At 43.4% G+C, this 21,389-nt stretch overlaps 1 protein-coding gene and 1 long non-coding RNA gene across 3 annotated transcripts in view; one reads left to right on the top strand and one right to left on the bottom strand.

Annotated features, from left to right (window-relative positions):
- Positions 1-3,603: 3,603 nt before the first annotated feature.
- On the bottom strand, positions 3,604-5,305 carry LOC139034770 (uncharacterized). Its single transcript, XR_011487312.1, has 2 exons — positions 5,011-5,305; positions 3,604-4,276 (listed from the first exon to the last, which is right to left on the bottom strand). It is a non-coding gene; the product is annotated as an uncharacterized lncRNA (long non-coding RNA).
- Positions 5,306-5,356: 51 nt separating this feature from the next.
- The window catches only part of ARHGEF26 (Rho guanine nucleotide exchange factor 26), a 136,600-nt gene continuing 120,567 nt past the window's right edge, over positions 5,357-21,389 (top strand). Inside the window, exons 1-4 of one of the 2 annotated variants that reach the window (XM_070466560.1) lie at positions 5,357-5,447; positions 5,866-7,010; positions 8,677-8,716; positions 12,233-12,378. In XM_070466560.1, the coding sequence (XP_070322661.1) occupies positions 5,931-7,010; positions 8,677-8,716; positions 12,233-12,378 (1,266 nt within the window). In that variant the 5' untranslated portion in view covers positions 5,357-5,447; positions 5,866-5,930. The remainder of the gene's footprint in view (positions 5,448-5,865; positions 7,011-8,676; positions 8,717-12,232; positions 12,379-21,389) is intronic. The other variant, XM_020879458.2, reaches the window with a different exon arrangement.

Genomic DNA, 21,389 nt, shown 5'->3' with positions numbered 1-21,389 from the left:
GGGATCGAACCTGGGTCTCCCACATTGCAAGCAGATTCTCTATCATTAAGTAGTTATACACAGCTGTTTGCATTAAAAAAAAAATTCAGTGTAGGATATTCTGCATAATACATTCAAAAATAACTTTTCTCTCCTACTTACCATACAGTGTTTTGAATTTTTGTATGAGTAATTTCTGTCTACACTATTATTTTTGGTTGTTTCATTTTACATCATGATTTATTAACAAAGCTCTTGGTAAAGAGTCAGATTCTGATTTTTTTGCTACTGTAAGAAATGCTTTAATGGACATCTTTGAACATATATATTTTTACACATCAAAGATGATTTCCTCAGGATTATTTCCTGGGCATGGAATTACTTGGTTGAAGGTTTCAACCTGTTTTCAAGGTTTTGATTAAGTATCATCTAATTGCTTTTCAGAAAAGTTGTTTACATTCTTAACCGTGAAGGAGTCAGAACCCTCTTTTCACTGCACTTTTACCATGTGTTTTTTTTTTTTAAGTCTTTGTTGATCTAATGAATGAAAAACTATGATCTCATTACTGTTTCAATTTTGTTGTTACCAATTGGGGCTGAGTGTATTTTTATGTATAGAAAGCACTCCTGTCTACTCTAAAATTATTCTCACTCTGCTCATTTTTCCACTATTAGTCTTTTCCTTAAAGATTTATGAGTGATTAGATACTAACGTTTGTCTGTTATGCATATATTTAAATATGTTTCTATAGTTTCTTTCCAAGAGATTTCCCTCAGATTTTATGGGTTTAGGTGGATTTTTTTTAACCCACAAACAAATCTGTTTATTTTTATTTATTTATCTCTGAGATTGATGTTATCAGTTATATTGTTTTAAAAGATAGCAAAGTTTAAATACTTCCAGAGTGTCAGATGTTATCCAAGTAATATCCAGACCCCTCAGTTTATGCCACACACCACATGCTATTCTCCATTAAGCCAAATCAATCTCCCACAACTTCTTAATGCAAATGCCCTGATCTTGTGACTTTAGTTTCTGGTATGTGGAACTCCAGGGCTCTGGAGTCTTGACAGATCCCAGTTATTAATAGGATTCTGACTCAACCTCTTACCAACAGTACAAGAAGAGCTTTTAGACCCTCAGCTTCTTCCTATTTAAGGGGAGAGAGGATTAATTTGAGATTAGGTCCTGAAATATAGTTGGCACTTAGTATTAGTTCTCAAGTCATGCCCTTGTGTTTCTATTCATTCTGGGACACGACTCTAGGATATCATTTTCCTCCCCTCTGTCTCGCGATATTTTACATATTCTTCAGGTCCGCTTCCACCCAGACTCCTTCACAGAGGCTTTCAGGAAACAGGGAGCTTCATCATACACCTTACTCAGCCTCAGTTCAGTTCAGTCCCTCAGTCGGGTCCAACTCTTTGTGACCCCATGAACCGAAGCACGCCAGGCCTCCCTGTCCATCACCAACTCCCGGAGTCCACCCAAACCCATGTCCATTGAGTCAGTGATGCCATCCAGCCATCTCATCCTCTGTTGTCCCCTTCTCCTCCTGTCCTCAATCTTTTCCAGTATCAGAGTCTCTTCCAATGAGTCAGCTCTTCACATCAGGTGGCCAAAGTATTGGAGTTTCAGCTTCAACAACAGTCCTTCCAATGAACACCCAGGACTGATCTTCTTTAGGACAGACTGATTGGATCTCCTTGCAGTCCAAGGGACTCTCAAGAGTCTTCTCCAACATCACAGTTCAAAAGCATCAGTTCTTCGGCGCTTAACTTTCTTTATAGTCCAACTCACATCCATACATAACTGCTGGAAAAACTACAGCCTTGACTAGATGGACCTGTATTTCTCCAATTCTAAGAAGCATTTTGGTCTCACATTTTAGCATCTCTGGAACTGGGCTGTGTGGTGATGGTGGTGTGGTGGTGGTGTAGTCGCTAGGTCATGTCTGACTCTTGTGATCCTATGAACTGTAGCTGCCAGGCTCCTCTGTCCATGAGATTTCCCAGGCAAGAATACTGGAGTGGGTTGCCATTTCCTTCTCCAGGGGATCTTCCAACCCAGGGTTCGAACCCAGGCCTCTTGCATTGCAGGTGGATTATTTTTTTACCAACTGCATCACCAGCGACCTCATTTTACTAATGTTAAGAAATAGCCATTGACCAGAGGGCAGTCCTGATATAGTTGGCATTGCCTTTGCACTTGTGAACATAGTTATAACTATTTGAATTTTCATCATTTCACTGAATTCTATGAAATTTAACACTACATGTGTCAAAACCATATGCTAAGTACTGCAGTTGAAGGCAGGAGAAATTGCCAGATGTGTCAGATTAGATGAAAGAAATTTCAAAGCAACAAGAGGGTAATATACCCAACTCATGGATCACACAGGATTGCAGCGAGGGCCTGGAACTTCAATTTGTCAGAAACTTCTTTCTGGCCGTTAATAGGGAGGATACGTAGGCTGTACTGTGCTGTGCTGTACTTAGTCACTTGGTCGTGTCCGACTCTGCAACCCCATGGACTATAGCCCGTCAGGCTCCTCTGTCCATGGGGATTCTCCAGGCGAGAATACTGGAATGGGTTGCCATGCCCTCCTCCAGGGGATCTTTCCAACTCAGGGATCGAACCCAGGTCTCCCGCATTGCAGGCATTCTTTACCATCTGAGCCACCAGGGAAGCCCATGAATACTGGAGTGGGATCTTCCCAACCCAGGAATTGAACCAGGAATTGAACCACCTGCATTTCAGGTGGATTCTGTACCAGCTAAGCTACCAGGAAAGGCCTACATAGGTTGTAGTGACATATAATTCAGTTGAACAAGAAAACTATGGTTTTAATCTAATAGGAATGTGCCAGCATCAAACTTGAAGAACGAATGTCTGGCTAGGAAGCAAGTCCCAGAGACACAGTTAGGCCATCCTTTTAGGAAACACTACATGTATATCAATGATACTGTGTGGACAAGCACATGTTGATGCTCTGTGTGAAGAGGGATTTAGGAAAATTAGACTTATGTACAGAATTAGTAGAAATATTTAATCAATTTATTTTGCTTATATTTTCCTTTTCTAAATATGTACATTACTGAGAAAACTATATCTAAATTTAAAACCATCATAAGTATTAAAAAGATCCTGTGTAACAACAGTGTCGTAATTTAATTCACAGCTCTTTTTTTTTTTGATAGCACATGCTATCAAAAGTATCCTGCTGCTGCTGCTGCTAAGTCACTTCAGTCGTGTCTGACTCTGTGCAACCCCATAGATGGCAGCCCACCAGGCTCCACCGTCCCTGGGATTCTCCAGGCAAGTACACTAGATTTGAATAATTATGATAAATTGAATGGACTGTAAAATGGGCCGTAGATCTGTGGATTTCAAAGCTTAGTGAAGGAACAAGAGCTTCATGTTTTGTCCTTATTGTTGTTTTGGTGGGTATTATGTTGTTGCTTAGGAATTAGGTAGGAATATCCTGTAATTTCTTCATAATCATCAGTTATGTTTGTTTGCAGAACCAACATAATTTGAAGAGAAGCTATTTTCTCACATCACCATTTAAAACTTCTTAATGTAAGTCACAGATTGCATCCTGAATTAGGTAACACTTCATGTCATTAACTAAGCACTTTAAAAATTAACTTTATTATATTTTCCCAATATACAAGTAATACATGTTAGTATGAGAAATACCCTATATTAAAAAGTGGGTAGGTATGAGTATATAATCAGCCATATCTTCTAACCAAAATATTTGGTAAATTTCTTTTTTTAGAAAAATTTCTTATAAATATTTTGATGCCATTTCTTCTACTTATGAAAACATCTCAAATGAAAGTAACATATATTTAATGTACAGTATTTGGAAAGTATAGCAAAGTATAAATAAGCATGAAAAACATTCATCTCATCACCACCCAGAAATTGCCTCTTACTATTTTTGGTAATCAAATTCAACCTATCCAGGGCAAACAGGAGGACTTTGTGGATGTGCAGTATACCCTTGTTGAATTTGTGAATGCCAAAAAAGAGAGTTTGGAGAACAGCCCATATGTCTTGGTAATAGAATTAATTACACAGATCTTATGGTCTAAAAATCATCTGTCTTCTCAAGTTTGCCTTATTCTTCTCACATTGCTGGAGCTTGTCCAGGACACAGCCAACTTTCTACTACTTGGCTACGGAGCACTCTGCGGTGGTTGGTCACTGTCTTCATTCAGGTCACCCTCTGATTCATTCGTACATGCATTCATTCGACAAACATTCATTAAGCGCCGCTCTATGTGCCTGGAATACAGAGGGGGCAATAAAGAAACATGGCCCCTGTCCTCTTGCAGCTTTCAGTCAAAAGACGACAAAGCAGATAATAAACATAAAACTAAATATATGATTAAATGCCTTTGCGATGAGTGTCGATAGATGAGAAAAGGTGGCCGGGAAAGTAAATAAGCATTGCCATAACCAGATCCAGAGGGAGGGCCTCTCTGACGGACAGGTCAGAAGGTCAAGGAGAAACAAAAGGGAAGGTTTGAGGCTGTCAGACTCGGTGGGTGTGGCCTAAAATTAGAGGAGGAACGAGTGTAGCGGGTGGGGGAAGACTAGGCTACAGAGGCAAGCTCTTCCTGTTCGTGCGCTGCTGCCCAGCTGCCAAGTCCTACAAGGCCTTGGAGAGGATTCTGAATTTTAACCTCTGTATGCTTAGAAACCAGTAAGCTTTTTTTTTGGCAGTTTAAATTATGGTTACTTTTAATAGGTGACATTCGCAATTCAAAGCATACAAGATCCAAAGGTGATTGAATGAAAACACTCCGTCCCTCCGGTTTCCTGGCTACAAAACTGTGCTCCCCCGAACTGGCTATAAGTATCTCTCCAGAAATACTCCAGGCACAAGCAAGCCTATCAGTCCATAAGATATTTTAAGCAGGGGAGTAGGGCATCGGATTTAAGACCACCCGAATACTGAGAGGCGCCTGGCTTTCTGCGTTCAGAGCTACGCGTTCCGGCTCACGCCCTTCACCCACCTTACGGTGCTCGGCATTCCGAGCTTCTACCAGGGAGATCCCCCGGGGGCCCAGGCCTTCGCAAATTACTTTCTGGCAGGGCTCCTACGTTTGTTCCCACGCTGTGCTCCGAGCAACAGCCTTGCGCGCCCGCAGCTCCCACGCCGCCCCCTCCCCGCATCTCGTGGCCCGGAACCCGGGGCTCGGCTCACAGCCCAGGTGCGCTCGAGCGTTTTAACGAGAGACCAGGGCGGGAAGGCAGCGGCTCCCAGAAGGCAGCGACTGAGGCGGGCCGGGGCGTGGCCAATGCCGTGGGCGGGATCAAGCTTGGGGGCGGAGCCGACGCTGGGTCGGCAGCTGAGCTCTCCGGAGCTCCCGCTGCGAAGATTCGGTCCGGGACCCGGGCCACCCACTGGGCGGGGGTGCTGGTCGGCCCCGGGCTCTACAAAGCCCTGAAGGTAAATCCGCCTGGGAGACGGGCTGCTGGAGCTCTAGGGGACCTACGACGGGGGCTGGCCGCTGGATGGCGGCGGAGGGGAGCGTCCCGCGACGAGTTTCCCGAGAAAGCTGAACTCGTCCCAAGTTTCCTGTGCATCAGTTTGCACCGGCGATTTGGTGGCGGTCTGTTTCTGTGCGGGTGGTCTTGGGCCGCGAGAGAGGCGCGGAGGTGATTGGATTAATTCGCCTGGGCACGACCCAGGTTTCTGTACTGGACCCCTCGCCGCGGTGGGCGCAGTTTTTGCCCCAGAAGGGGTGGGTAATTGAACGCAGTTGTGTCCCGCGGCAGCCGGGTGATCCCTGGGCTCAGAGCGCGCGCGTCTGCAAGGCGTGCCTGGTAGTCCGGAGGCCAAGCTCCATGACTTCTTTCCTCTTTAGGCAAGACTAACTAGGTGCTGTCCGCCACCCCCGCCCCCCCGGGGGCTGACCCCCGAGGCTCCACTATGAACACCGAGAGCGAAGTGGATTTTTCCAGCAACAGCTTAACCCCTTTGTGGCGGAGGCGTTCAACCCCTCAGCCCCAGCTCCTGGGCCGGAGCAAGCCGAGGCCCCAGTCCTACCAGAGCCCCAGCGGGTTGCTGATCACGGATTTCCCGGTGGAGGACCGAGAGACGCTCCCTGCGGCGCAGAGTCTGGCCGAAGTGCCCGGCGCCTCCGACGGCAGGACGGTCCAGAGGAGCCCCCTGCTTCTCTGCGCCCATCGGAGGGCGGTGACCAATGGGAGGACCGTCTCCCCGGAGTACAGGGCTGTCTCTCCTCGGCTCCGACGGCCCAAGTCACCCCAAGTCCCCAGAGTGGCGTCGGGCGGCTCCCCCAAGTCCCCAGCGAACGGCACAGTGACCAAGCCCGCGCCTCAGCCGCTGCACCCCCCGCGGACTCCTCGAGCGTCCTCCCCCTGCAGCCCCGAGGGGGACAAGCCCGGATTCCCCACCAGCCCCCTGCCTTCGCCGGCTGCAAATGGGCTCTCCCCAGATATCTGCTCCCGAGGCGCCGGTTCGCTGTCCGGCAACATGGCTAAGGACCCTGAGCGAGGACCCTCGAGGCTCTCTCCTTCGCCCCCCAAAAGGACTTTGGAACAAAAACTGCCCCTCCAAAGGCTGCCCTCACCGGAGAACGAACTCCTGGAGAATCCTTCTGTGGTTTTGAGCACAAACAGCCCCGCCGCCCTCAAAGTGGGAAAACAGCAGATCATTCCGAAGAGCTTGGCCTCGGAAATTAAAATTAGTAAATCCAACAGTCTGAACGTGGAACCTCACAAGAGACTGCTAAAGGTACGCAGCATGGTGGAGGGCCTTGGGCCCCCCCTGGGCCCCGCAGAGGACGAGGGCGAGGCGGAGCACGACTTGGACAGCCCGGGGTCTCTGCGGAGAGGCTTGCGGTCCACCTCCTATCGCAGGGCGGTGGTCAGTGGCGTTGATTTTGACAGTCCTGGCACCTCGAAGAAGAAGAACAGGATGTCTCAGCCGGTTCTGAAAGCAGTGATGGAAGACAAGGAGAAGTTTTCCAGCCTGGGAAGGATAAAGGTAAAAGTGGGCAAGAGGGTCGCACGTTAGGCAGTCACCAAGCCGCCAGTGAAGATGTTTGGGGTGGGGAGGAGGGGCACAGAGGGAGCCACAGGTTACTGTTGTTTTTAAATTTTATTGTTTGTTGATCAGAGCCCTGCATGTCTATCTCTTGGCCATTGCTGGTAGGCAGAGCCCAGGTTAATGCAGTTTTATGGGAGGAACTGAAACTCTTATCACTGTATTAATTTTCTAAGTTCGGCAAAATGTGGGGGACAAGTAGGAGGAAAAAAAAAAACACAGCAAATTACGTATTGGTGGAGTGAGTCTTGAACAATTTTAATACAGGTAGCTGCAAAGAGGGTGGCAGGCAGGCGTGGATCTGCCAGTGTGGTGCTTGTTTAGAAGTGTCAGTTACTGGTTCCTGATTCACCACAGCTGATACAGGAAAACACCGATTTCCTTTCAGCCTGTTGATTATTTTAAGTACTTACATTAGTGATTTAATTACTGAAATATTTTTCCTTTCCGTGATGATCACGGATACTAAATACCATCCAGGTAAAATGTGAATCTTAAAAGTCAATTGCCAGAATCACAAAGGACATAGTTTGTCATCTTCGTTGTTTCTGGCTTCTTTCACCAGGAACTTTGGTTGTATCTCATTCCCAGTTTGTGCCCACTTAACCCTTGAATGCATTTAACAAGTCGGTAGCTTGGAACTTCAGGTTGGAGTGAATGGTGTGGCGTTGCTCCCAGATAAAGACCTAGGAGTTGCACTCCTTAAAATACCAAATATGACATAAAGAAATAGGGAAGACGAGGGAAGGAGATTTTGGAGTGTGCATGTGCTGCCTTCTCCAGAGACAAGACAGATCTCAGCAACAGGGCAGGAATTCATTTTGGCAGCCACATCTTTTCCTGATTAATCTGAAAGCTGGAACCGGTCTATATAAATGTCACATATGTAATACACAAGTGAGCCTGTTTTATTTTAGATCCTATGGCCTTAAAGAAATTACATAACATTTTATGTGTATTTTTTTTCCCCCTCCAAATTTGCAAGTTTAACAAAGTTCAATTTAACAGTGGTGGTGAATCATGAGTGGGCTTCCCTGGTGGCTCAGCTGATAAAGAATCTGCCTGCAATGCGGGAGATCTGGGTTCAATCCCTGGGTTGGGAAGATCCCCTGGAGAAGGGAATGTCTTCTCAACTCCAGTATTCTTGCCTGGAAAGTTCCATGGACAGAGGAGCCTGGAGGGCTACAGCTCTTGGGGTCACAAAGAATAGGACATGACTGGGCGACTAAGCAAACTAATTTCTAAGTAAAGAAATTACATAACGTTTTATGTGCTTCTCCTCCCCCCCCCCAACTCTGCAAGTATAGCATAGTTCAGCTTAACAGTGATGGTGAATCATCAGTAATAAGCTGAAAACTATTGGTCATTTGAGGATTCTCAAGCTGTATTGGCAGAGTGTGGGGGATATTGTACATTTTATTTCATCTTTTTAGTGAGTGGTAGTGGTCATATGACTGCTCAAGGGATCATGTGTGCATGCTGTTGGAAATCTAATGAATGTGACCACAAAAAAAGTACTTTTTCTTGAAATAGCTGTATTTTCTGTTTGGCTCATTCATACATAGTTTGCTTTGCTTTTCCTCTTTTTGCTTTTCTTGTTTCTTAGAAAAAAATGCTGAAAGGACAAGGAACATTTGATGGGGAAGGTAAGCATTTGATTTTCCAGACTTTTATTGCTGTTTCAATGTGGAATATCAATTATAAGTTGAAATCCAACTGAAGTAACAAAAACACAAGATGAGAAAAATGTACAACTTCTCAAATTATACAGCACAAAGCTCTGCACTGAGCTGAATTTTCATCCAGTAATACCAGCAGTGAATAAAATTAATGGCATTCTTTGTAAGCCGATGACTTTGTCAGACCAGTGTTCTGGGATTTTTAATTCTCCTCTACTCTGGCTCCATCCCCACCTCCCTCAAAAAATGAAGAAAGAATAAGGACAAGCTCTAGCTCTTCAATTTAAAATTCTGAAGGTTTGGCATGTAGATCTTACGTCCGTATTTCCTTAGGTCATATTTCCTCTGACTTAATGGTCTTATCCCCATATTTCTACATTTTACTATCATTAATATGGTTTCCTAACCAAGTTTCAATTCGGAGGAAATCTAACTCTCTTCACTAACAGATCCCTACTGCTAAGAATTTCGACCCTGTATAGTGTTTTTGTGAAGGATCTCAGAAACAAAAGCAGCTTTCACCAGGTGTTCAGACCCTAATCAGATTAGCGGACTTTGTGTAAATGGATCCAGTGTCAATGGACCTGAAGAGCTTGTAGAACTGGGGGAGTGTGGTGGAGGTGAGGGTAGTTACTTCCTGTCACTCTTTGAAGTGCTAAGGTTTTCCAGCCTTTAAAAGAACAGTGAAGAAGGGTATGCCCCTCTGTAAGTAAATCAAAAGTAAAACCACCCAGAGTTGTATCAACTTGGCTGATTACAAAACATTTCCCCATATAATTCTTATAAAAATCAGTTTCCATTTTATCATTTAAATATGACCAGTTTATAAAAATGTATTTATTGTATCCCTTTTAGAAAAATGTTTTCTATGGGGAAGAACCCTAGATATAGTATTTTTGCTGGTTGGGATAAAGGCATCTTCCAGATTTTATAGCCGAGGAATCTGGAATCTCAAAGAGGCTTAGGACCTTATCCACACAGCCAGGATCAGGACAGACAACTGCTTCTCATGCACTTTGCTTTCTCTTGTACCCTGTTATAACCGTGAAGTGAACAGGCATCTGTCTAATAGCAGTCATGAGAGATGTTTTGCATCTTCTGGAATTTGGCATTAGTTTTGGGACTTTTGCTTCGAATAGTTAAAAATGTTGAGCTTTTTTGAAGTCTGAGGACAGACCTTCATTATAACTAGTATTATGCTGTTTCCTTTTATGAGGAGCTGTTTCTGTGCCCCCTCTCCGCTCTTCTCAAATATGATGACCTAGACATTCTGTTTCACATATATGTACATGAGGAATGCAGGAGTCTTAGAGTTGGTGACTAACAGGAATGTGAGTCAGGAAGCTGTGTGGCTGAGTGGTGAGATCCTGTGATATTGGAACCAGAGACCTGAGTTCCTGCCCTGCTGCTGAGGCTACTTATCAGTTGAGTGACGTTAAACACACCTCTCAACTTCACTGACCCTGTTTTATTCTGTGTAAAATGAAGCTTATAATTGCCTGCATTGTTGTGAGATGAATGAGACATCATATCAACAATGTCCGAACATATTTTATGTCATATAATTAAGTACTTTAAAGGGTTTACAGAGATCTGTACCCTCATAATCTGCTTTCATATGCAGCCCAATCAGAGAACAGTAAAGTCTTGCATGAACTCTCAGTATTTAGTGATGATGATGCACACAGAACATGCCATAGTTGATGAGAAATTAGGCGGATGTTTTGCTGGCTTCACTAGATAGGGAAAGCGTTTCAAACTCAGTATGTTCCAAAACCAAACTCATAATTTTTCCACTAAAGCCGAATTTCTTCTGGAGTTCCCTTCTTCCGCCTTTCAGCTGTGGGACTTAACAGAGCTAGAAGACATCCTGACCACCACAGCCAGTCTGATCCCTGTTCCCAGTCCAACCCCATCAAGTCTCCATTGCTTTTCACTGACCACTTCAAGAGCATCCTAATTAGTCCCTTATCTAGTCAGTGTTTTGCTCTTCCAATCTAAAAATGTCTTTCAGTGGATTTCCACTGCAGTCGGGATAAAATAAAACCTTTACAGTATGAAAGAAACTGGAGCTTTGGGGCTCAGGATAAAATCCAGTTCTTGAACATTGTCTGCAAAATTCTGCCTGGTTTGAACTGTCTGGCTCTTCTCCCCAAACCCACCTTACACCCTTTGTCTGATAGACACCTATACTCCAGCTTGTGACCTTTCTTGTTCTTCTCAGGTCATTTATTTCCTCTTGCTTTTGCAGGTGGTTTTTTTCTGTAGCTCTGTGCTTTCTCAGCTTTCAGATCTTAAGATTTTCCTCATTAACACCTCTCTGACCCCCAGACTAAATCATGTCCTGCTGACAGTCTGTCCTCAGAGCACTTGTGTATAAATCTTTTGGTTTGTAGGTATGTATTTGTGCCAGATCATTGTGTCCTCAACCTTAAAATGACTTGCTGTCTTACTTGGAGTAAGAAACAAAAGTCCTTTCAATGGCATCGAGGCAAGACCCTACATGGTCAGCCCTCTATTCATCCCAACCCCCATCTCCTATGCTTCCTCCCCTCCCTTAACTTATTCCAGCCACACAGGCCTCCTTGCCCTGTCGGTGTACATATTGTAAGACACATCAAGCAGACTCCTGCCCCAGGGCCTTTGTACTTGCTGCTGTCTCTGTTTGCTGATGTCTCTGTTGTTGCCAGCAGTACAGATGGTTTCCTTTCTTAGCCTCTTTTAGATCTTTGCTTCAATGTCAGCTCTATGAGGCCTTCCTAAACCACCCTGTTTAAAATCTGCGTATCACCCTTCATAACACCCATTCTCTGTTTGATTTATCACCATGTTACTTTTCAGCATCTGCCATATTATAAAAGTTGCTTGTTTATTTATTGTCATTCTTTCATCACTCTGATGTCAGCTTCTTGAAGAATGAGATTTTTCTCTTTTTTTGTTGTTCTTTGTTGTATTCCCAGCACCTAGCATTTACTGGCGTCTAGTAGACATTTTCCAAGTATCAGTTGAATGAATTCATGAATGACTGACTTTTGCTATATTTCTCATTAAATTTTTAGCTCATGAGGGCACGGAAAGTGTCTTTATTTTCTATTTACTCCCAGCCCTTGGCATATTGTAGATGTACTATAAATGTTTGTTAAATCAAAAAATAAAGGGGTGTAAATTCAATTTAACCTAAAAAACAATGATGTAATAGACATGACCTTCATGAGTGGTGGACAGAGTCATGGAAACTTTGCTTCAGCTGGCATTTGATGTACAGGCACTTCCCTGTCCCCTGCAGATGATTGGGGGATAGAGCTGTATGAGTGAGAAGATAGATTTTTGATCATGACTCTTCATGAAGAAATCCATTTATCTCTTGTTTATTAAACTGGAGGCCAAACATCACATAAATATTGGATGTTTCTTTAGAACAAGTAACATCATGTTTGGGGGGTGGCAGTTAGTGATGTCTAGGGTTTGGTTCTTTTTTTGCAGAAAACGCTGTCCTGTATCAGAACTACAAAGAAAAGGCCCTTGACATCGACTCCGATGAGGAGTCAGAGCCGAAAGAACAGAAATCCGATGAAAAAATTGTGATTCACCACAAGCCTCTGCGGTCCACATGGAGCCAGCTTTCTGCGGTGAGTGTGTACCTTCTGGTTTTTCTATCTGTGGGCGTGAAGACCAAGTTGTGGAAATTATACCTGGTTGTGGTTTTAATTTTTTCTACCAGTAATCCTGTAACCCTAAGGAGAAAGATTCTTCTCTTTAGATTGTGAAATATTTCTTGAAACTCTGCAGTGAGAAAGTGAACTTTGACAATTCTGGTCAGGAAAATTTATCATGTTTTTATAAAATAAAGTGCTTTAAGACTGATGTACTATGGGCTCTGGAAACTCTTCCTACTCAGTATATTTTCTTGTTTTTTTATAGAGTGCGTATGTAGTGGTAGCTAATATATCTATATTAAGTGATAGCTTAGTATCTCTTAATATATCTGAACTGTATTGTAATTATGGCTGTGTATGCGTATGTTTGGGGGTTTCCTTGGTGGCTCAGTGGTAAAGAATGTACCTGCCAATGCAGGAGACTCAGGTTCCATCCCTGATCCAGGAAGATCCCCTGGAGAAGGAAATGGCAATCCACTCCAGTATTTTTGCCTGAAAAATCCCCATGGACAGGGGAACCTGGCAGGTTACAGTCCTTTGGGGTCATAAAGAGTTGGACACAACTTAGCGACTGAATGACAATAATATGTATGTATGTATGATATTTGTATGTATGTATAGTACCTATGTAAAACAGGAAAAGTGTTACACTGCTTCCTTGGAAATTTTGTTTGATAGAGACATATTTACATTTTCTTGAAATTGGTTAATTAATAGCATTCTGTCCTGTCTCCACGTGTGCATCTTTTGTGGACCAGTGTCTGATACTTATTTTTGTATTGATGAGTAAATTCTCCTCTCTGCATCAAATCTCTTTAGTTTTCAGCCATAATTTCTTTTCCTCCTGGCTTAACAATGTCACAGTGTGATACTTAGTTTACGTGATATGAGTTTGGGTACAGCATTTGTAGGTGGGAAAGAGTTCCCTTAACTGGCTTGGGTGGTGGGAATGTTGGATGAAGAATAAGCCAGTGCACCTCTGTGAGTCCTTTAGCAATATGGAAGCAGAAGTGATTCTCTCTGAAGCCGAAATGAGCATAGTTCAGAATCAGGAATCTCATGCACTTAGGGAACCCGTCAGCGTAAGTGAAGAAGCACTTGTAAACTTGACCATGGAAATGCGTGTATGTTGATTATGGAGAAGACATCTGGCTCATGTTTTTCCTCCCCTCTCTGCATTGTACTGGAATTCAGAATTCAAGAAACCAAACATTTTCTTCTGTCTCCCTCCTACCCCCTAATGTAGTGCGAAGCGGAAGTTATATATTTGCAGCGTCACACCACAGTGTGACATCCTTAGTGTTACACCACAGATTAAAATGCCTACGGGGGGGGTGGGGGGGCCTGGGTGGGGGGCAGGCCAAGTAGTGTTATAAGTGATGCTGGTGAGTGTGGGTGATGGGGAGTGGCGGGAACTGTGGTCCACGGGCCTTGTATAAATTGAGCAGCTGCCAGTTAGTCCAAACCAGTTCAGAGTTGCAGTATTTTCTGCTATTTAGAAAAGAGAATACTGAAAGTCAGACTTTTGAGCTTGAGCGAACTCCGGGAGATATTGAAGGACAGGGAAGTCTGGTGTGCTGCAGTCCATGGGGTCCCAAAGAGTCGGACACAACTCAGTGAGTAAACAACAGCAAAATTCCGTTTGCTTGTTTTCTTTAATATTTGTTTATATGGCTGTGCCAGGTCTTAGTTGCGACACATGATCTTCAATCTCTGTTTGCAGCGTGCAGGATCTTTAGTTGCGGCATGTGGGATCTAGTTCTCGGACCAGGGATCAAACTCTGGCTCCTGCATGCGGAGCGTAGAATCTTAGCCATTGGACCACCAGGGAAGTCCCTTCAAGTATCATCCTAATTTAAGTTTTAAAAAATGTTTCATGAGCCCAACACTATCTCTGGGCCAGTAGTTGCTCAGTCGTGTATGACTCTTTGTGACCCCATGGACTGTATGTAGCCCACCAGGCTTCTCTCTCCATGGGATTCTCCAGGCAAGAGTACTGGAGTGAGTTGCCCTGCCCTCTTCCTGGGATCAGACCTGTGTCTCTTATGTCTCCTGCATTGGCAGGCAGATTTTTTACCACGTGCCACCTGGGAGACCCCCACACAGGCCAGTTCAGTTCAGTAGCTCAGTCCTGTCTGACTCTTTTCGACCCCATGGACTGTAGCACGCCAGGCTTCCCTGTCTATCACCAACTCTCAGATCTTACTCAGACTCATGTCCATCAGGCTGTTGGTGCCATCCAACCATCTCATCCTCTGTCGTCCCCTTCTCCTCCTGCCTTCAATCTGTTCCAGCATCAGGGTCTTTTCCCGTGAGTGAGTTCTTCACATCAGGTGGTCAAAGTGTTGGAGTTTCAGCTTCAGCATCAGTCCTTCCAATGGATATTCAGAATTGATTTCCTTTAGGATGGACTGGTTTGATCTTGCAGTCCAAGGGACTCTCAAGAAACTTCTCCAACACCACAGTTCAGAAGCATCAGTTCTTTGGCGCTCAGCTTTCTTTATAGTCCAGCTCTCGCGTCCACACATGACCACTGGAAAGACCAAAGCTCAGACTGGACGGACCTTTGTTGGCGAGGTAGCAGGCCAAGGTGGCTCTGAATGACTGTCGCTCTGTTGTTGGTATAGACCGTTTGGTAGGGGCACTCGAGAAGAACACTGCATTTTTTGAGTTTTCTCTCTAGGGCAGCATCTGTGTTTGTTAGTCCAGGCCTAAATCTTGCTGTTGATCTCTGAATGCTAAACAAAAACATGTACTTCTCTGTCACTTACACACTTCTCCAACTTAGCTTTAGAGCCGAAAGCCAGACTGCCATATTTATGCTTCCTGGAGTTTGACTTTCATTTAGATTTTTTTTTTTCATTTAGATTAACAAATGCAAATTTAAATAACACTTTGTACCTTTCAAACTTTCAATACTTCAAATATGGGCATGCATTTTGTTTGGCAAAGGATCAATGTATTGTTGTGCCTTTTGTTAACAAAAAGATTGATATTAGAAGACTATCTGGTGATAAAATGTTGTAAAGTAGATTCTGACTGCAGAACTGTGCTATCTTGGATTTGCATGTTCCCAGGGCTTGTGTGTATTTATTGTGTTGCTTGGCAATTACATTTAACCAAAGCATCATGATTGGACTTTGCCCTTTGCGTCACTTGGGCACCAGCCTGCGTTTTCTTTGGCCCTTCTGTGTCTCTATTTCACTTTTAAACACTTAAAGTTTTTTTTTTTTTCTTTTTAATTATAAAGTATTTCAAGCTCAGGGCTTCCCTGGTGGCTCAGTGTAAAAAATCCACCTGCCAGTGCAGGAAATGTGGGTTTGATTCTTGGTCTGGAAAGATCCCCTGAAGAAGGAAATGGCAACCCACTCTAGTATTCTTGCCTGGGAAATCCCATGGACAGAGGAGCCTGGCAGTCTATAGTCCCTGGGGTTGCAAAGAGTCAGACACAACTTAGCGACTGAACAACAACAACTTCAAGAATGCAGAAAAATTATCTGTAAATAATATTTCATTATATATCTCAGAGAAATACAGATTTTTAAAATAATAATCAAAATTGCTACAACTGAAAATTCAGAAAAAAATTCTTAATACCATCCAATGCCCAGTCAGTATTCACATTTTCTCAATTTTCAAATTTTTTAAGAGCTATTTAAATCAGAATCTGCATAAGGTCATACATTGTGATTACTTAATCATATTTCTTAAGTCATTTCATCTGTAATGTACCCTCTGAAACCATGTAATTCAAATTGGGCCTTGAACCTATAGTCCAGAACTTGACCCTAGCCAAATCCCAGATCTGGAACTTGAACTCATGGTCTTTTAACTGAGATCATGCCTGGTTTCAGGATTTATTGAAGTTCTCAATGTCCTGTGGCAGAAAGAATTCAGTAAGAGACGGAGTGATAAGTAAGATGTGGATTTATTTAGAGAGAAACACACTCCAGAGACAGAGTGTGGGCCATCTCGAAAGGCAAGAGGGCAAATGTGCAGATAAACTAACATTTAAGTTTGTGTAATGGATCTCCAGATACCTGCCACACAGGTGCCAGCTTGAACAGACATTAACATTTTCATATTCAGGCCTCTACTTTTTAAGGCAGATCCTGTTCACCATCCTCCTCTCGGTCCTTTTCTCCTTCCTGCCTCCCCAGGTGTCATTACTGTCCTGAAGGTGTCTATTCTGTCCTTCCCACGTGGGTTTCCTGTCCACTAAAAAGTGGCAGTCCCCTTCAGCTTCTTTAAAACTGGATACTTTTAACAACAAAAAGCAGCCATTACTTTTTAAAAATTCTAGTAGTTAGTAAATATCCAGGTTGCAGTTAGGACCCTAAAGAAAAGAGGCTTCGTGAATTATGAAAAATGTCAGGATATTTTCCATAAGCAGTCAGCACCTCCATTATCTCTGTCTGATATTGTGCCTGATTTCTTCCTTTAAAGGGGCTGCAGTGTTTAAGGCAGGTTTTGGAGCACTTCGATTTTTTGTATTTTTTTGCATCATCTTTCCATGCTTAATTTTAATTTTTATTTTTTCATGCATACTTTTTAGTAATACCAAATAAGTAAGGTTGTCCCTATCTAGTCTTTAACACAAAACTCTTCTCTGAGTGAGGCCTTGATTCCAGAAAGGGAGTAGAATAAAGGGTTTTCTGGCAAGGGGGTTAGATCTCTATTTGGATCTACCTTAACTTTCTACTTGGGAGGGGGTGCTTATGAGCACACCTGTGTGCTAGCTGCTGTTGATTGATGCTGTGAAAACCTCTCATCTCTATTGCCAACTCCTGACTGCCTCCTAAGATGATGAAACTTTTCTTATCAGATAACTGTAAGAAGCATCTAGTGTGTGGGAGACTTTAAAAGAGCAGCAATTTGCAGTCACTTCTGCTTGTTTTGTAAGGTGCTGAGACCTTGTCTGGATGGAATTTGTCTTAGTGCATTTGTTTATGATGCGTCTCCTTCAGTTTCGTTGGACAACCACGCAGGCAAGAGGTGGTTTTCTGTGTAAGGTGTTGCGACAGGTTTAACTGGAGTGTTGTAGTCACCTAGGAATGAGTAAGAGAGGCATTTAACTGGGCCTCGACATAGTGGGGAAAGTTTAGGCTGCCGCAGGCTTCCCTAATTGGATCACAGCGACTTGGTGAATGTGTGTAGCAATGTGGCTTTGTTGACAGGTCCCCCTCATGTAGGAGTGGTGTGGTCTCTGGTGTCAGGAACACAACCTGGGCTCCTTGATGTCGTCAAATGGTGCCAGACTTATTTTTCCTTTACTCGATTGTCTGAGTGCATCAATCTTTTCTTCAGTGGAAATACAGGATTTCTTCATTCTGGGGAACATAACTTTCTGCTGCTCTTTGAGCTTTCCTGGTGGCTCAGATGGTAAGCATCTGCCTACAATGCGGGAGACTAGGGTTCAATCCCTGGGTCGGGAAGATCTCCTGGAGAAGGAAATGGCAACCCACTGCAGTACTCTTGCCTGGAAAATCCCATGGATGGAGAAACCTGGTAGGCTACAGTCCATGGGGTTGCAAAGAGTCGGACACGACTGAGCAACTTCACTTTCACTTCAGGTCTTGGGGAACACTGATGTATGCAAAATAACTTAAATGATCGTGGTTTTCAGGTTTTGCTTGGTTTGAAATGAAATTTGAGGTTTCAATTTGAAAAAAAAGTTATTTTCTGTCCTCTGGAGATCTGTGCCCAGAGACAAAGGAATCTGCCATCCACAGGGGATTCACCCAGCAATTCACCTAAACTGGCATTGTGAGGACTGAGACCACAGTGCTTGGATTTCTGGGCTTGTGGGTTTGAAGAAAAATATTGATTGTGTTACTGGTGTGGGATAGAACACTGCGTACCTGTAGCAATTAGCGCCAGGTGCTTAGCAGCTGAGTCCCCCCCCTGCAAAGAGAGCTTCAGGTTTTTAATAAGTTCTATCCTTTCATAGGATCCCAGGAGGCTTTACAGTATTACAGAAAATAAAAAATAAATCTCGCCTGGAGCCTTTCTGCCGTTGTCATAACTCGACCCTTCCCCCTATCAGGTACTATGCGTTAGATTGAAAAAACGGCAGTTGCAAAACTAGTGTTTGTTAACTTTGGTGACCGTCCCGAAGCCACCCTTGCCAGCCCTCTCTGCTGGCCCTGACCCCCTCTGCCGTGGGGTGTTTGTGTAATTCCCATAGCCTTGACATGCCAGGTGCCTTTGACACGTGTGTTCAGGCTCCAGAGGCAAGAACAAGCACAGAGGGAACACTCTACTTGGGTTCAGTACCGAACGCAGTCACCAGATCTGTGCCTCATGTAGTCACCCTCTTACTGGACTTTTCCTCTGGACTTGCTGACAGGCGACTTATCAGTAATCCTACTCGCTTTGCATATTTTTCCAGCGTGCTCAAATATTTTAAACACTTTATTCTGGAACTGGTTCTCTATGTTTTCTGTGAAGCATGTCTTCGGCTGTCCCTAGAGTGGCTAACTAGGTTCATAACTAGAATTAGGACTTGGCTCCTAAGACACACGTAGTTTGCTCTGGACGACTTTCTGGAACTGCAGAACGAGAAAGGATGATTTGAAAACTGGCTATTTGATTATAATTTCATGGTACTTATAATATAACACTCTTTGGAGTCTTAGCAGTTCCATCTGGTGGGACTTATTCTTTTAGAATTCACACCATGTTTATTGTAAAAGACAGACTGTTTTCTACTGAAAATCACAACTCAGCAGATGTAATGTAGTAAACCTGAATATTCTTCTGCTTGCAGAAATGCTTAAAGTATTTAGAGGTCATTGAAAATTTCATCGTTTCCCCTTACATTTTCACACTTGTCTGAATTAATTTTCAGTTGTTCAGTGACTTGCTGCTTAAAATAATCTCTTCAGTTGTAGAATTTTCCATTTACATTTTTGCAACACAGCAGCCTCATAAACTTATTTTTTTACCTTAAATGGTGATTAATGCCTTTTATCATATCTATCTTTTATGTTTATAAAAATAGAAAAAAATTCTCATTTTTCATGTCTGGCTTACTTTCAGTACTCACCATGTAAACAGTCAGGGCTTTAGGCGGGTACTGGTGCAAGCTTTTAAGTTGGACAGTAGGTCTCCTAGAGTGTTTGTATCTTTATAAACAGAACTGGATGTCTGTGTGCTCCAGACCCGAGACCTCCAGCAGAGATCCTGGTCCAGTCAAGAGGGCTGGAGCTGGGTCTGCTTAGCCTGAGGCAAGGACAGAGCTACACTCTTGCCATTTGAGTACAATTAAATTAAGGCATTCCCTTAACATTTTTGAAAGCTGATTTTGACTATATAAGCAATACATAACACATTCTCCATGAAAAAAAAAAAAAAAAACATTTCAGATAAGACCAAAGTCTCTCTTGATCATATCTGCAATCCCAGTCTCTTTCCCTTTCTCTCTAGGCAATGCGCTTCTCAATTTGGTAACACTCCTCTCAAAATCCATGTATATACATTTAAGGAGAAAAAATGAAGATTATATGTACTTACATAAATAATATACTGTGCAGATATTGTTGCTGTTGTTTAGTCACTGAATTGTGTCCGACTCTTTACAACCCCATGGACTGTGGCCCACCAGGCTCCTCTATCCATGGGATTTTACTGGCAAGAATATTGGAGTTCATTTACTACTCCAGGGGATCTTCCCAACCCAGGGGTCACACCCATGTCTTTCAAGTCTCCTGCATTGGCAGGTGGGTTCTTGACCACTGAGTCACCAAGGAAGCCCATGCATATATTAAAACTTGCTTTTTTCCTGAACAATGTGTCTTAATTCATGTCTATACATGATGATTTTCAGTGTTCTTTCTAGTCTCTCTCTTAGTCTGTGGGATGGATGTGCATTTTGTCATCTTTCTTTTCTTGGGGGGCTGTTATCTGCTTTGAGAATCTGATAAAAGCTGTGAGCCACAGGCCTTCTCTTTAGAAAAATGAACACACACGTTTATGTTTGAAGTGTGTGTTTATAATTTTTGGTTTTGTTTTTTTCAGTTCCAGTTTGGGAGTGTTTTTTCTTTTATCTCCAAATACTGGGGACACATCAGTATAGCTTAGTGCATTTCATATTGTTCATATCATTATTAGAAATGGCTTTTTTTCTGAATTATAGTGTTAGTGGAACTTGAACTATATAACCCTTTCTGGAAAATATATAGGGATTGAGAAAAAAAATAAATATTCTGGTTGGAGCTTAGTAAGTAAGAGCCAATGAGTATACTAATTTACGTGCCAATATTTATGTTATTGATTCTCTGGGGAGAACAATGGGTTGTGAAAATGGGTGTGTATGCCTGAGGCCCCAAGGGGAGGTAGGGGGCAGAAGAGACGGGTGCTCCAAGAACGTGGGAGGACATGAGCACAAGGGTATTTTATTTTGGTTGGCATAAGTATAAAAGGAGATGTTTCAACTGCAGACCTTGACCTGGGACCCACACAAAGAGGGTCTTATTTCATTTAACAGAAAATTGATGAGAGGTTGATCAAGGATTCCTTCCTTCCCCTATTCTTTATGAAGGGCCCTGTTCTAGACACTGGTGATGGAGTACAAACAGACCCCACCCTGCGTTCATGTCCTTGCAGACACCCTAATTGGTAAGACAGACACCAAATAACCCCCTAAATACATGCAGAATTGCTGTGTGACTGCCGTGAAGGATGGGCTTGTGCTGTTCTGAGACCCTTCGGGGAAGGGCATCTGTTTGGGCATATTGCTGTCAGTCAAGGGAAGACGACAAAGAAGGTGACAAGAGCTGCCGTCTCATCAGCTGCCAGATACATGTCGGGTCAGAGTTGTTGTTGGAGGGGGTGGGTGCAGGGTGGAGGGGTCCCAGGCAGGGAAACATCACGTACACAGACCCTTTGAGGATAGAGGGTCAGGGGATTTGAGATCAAGTCAGTGCACCTGGAGCTCCTTGATCTCCTTGTGAGTCCTCATTCTTCCCATCATTAACGGTTGG

Source organism: Odocoileus virginianus, chromosome 4, assembly GCF_023699985.2.
Source record: "Odocoileus virginianus isolate 20LAN1187 ecotype Illinois chromosome 4, Ovbor_1.2, whole genome shotgun sequence".
Classification (NCBI taxonomy): Eukaryota; Metazoa; Chordata; class Mammalia; order Artiodactyla; family Cervidae; genus Odocoileus; species Odocoileus virginianus.
The sequence above is the reverse complement of the archived record's forward strand: the minus strand, read 5'-3'. Positions and strand labels throughout refer to the sequence as shown.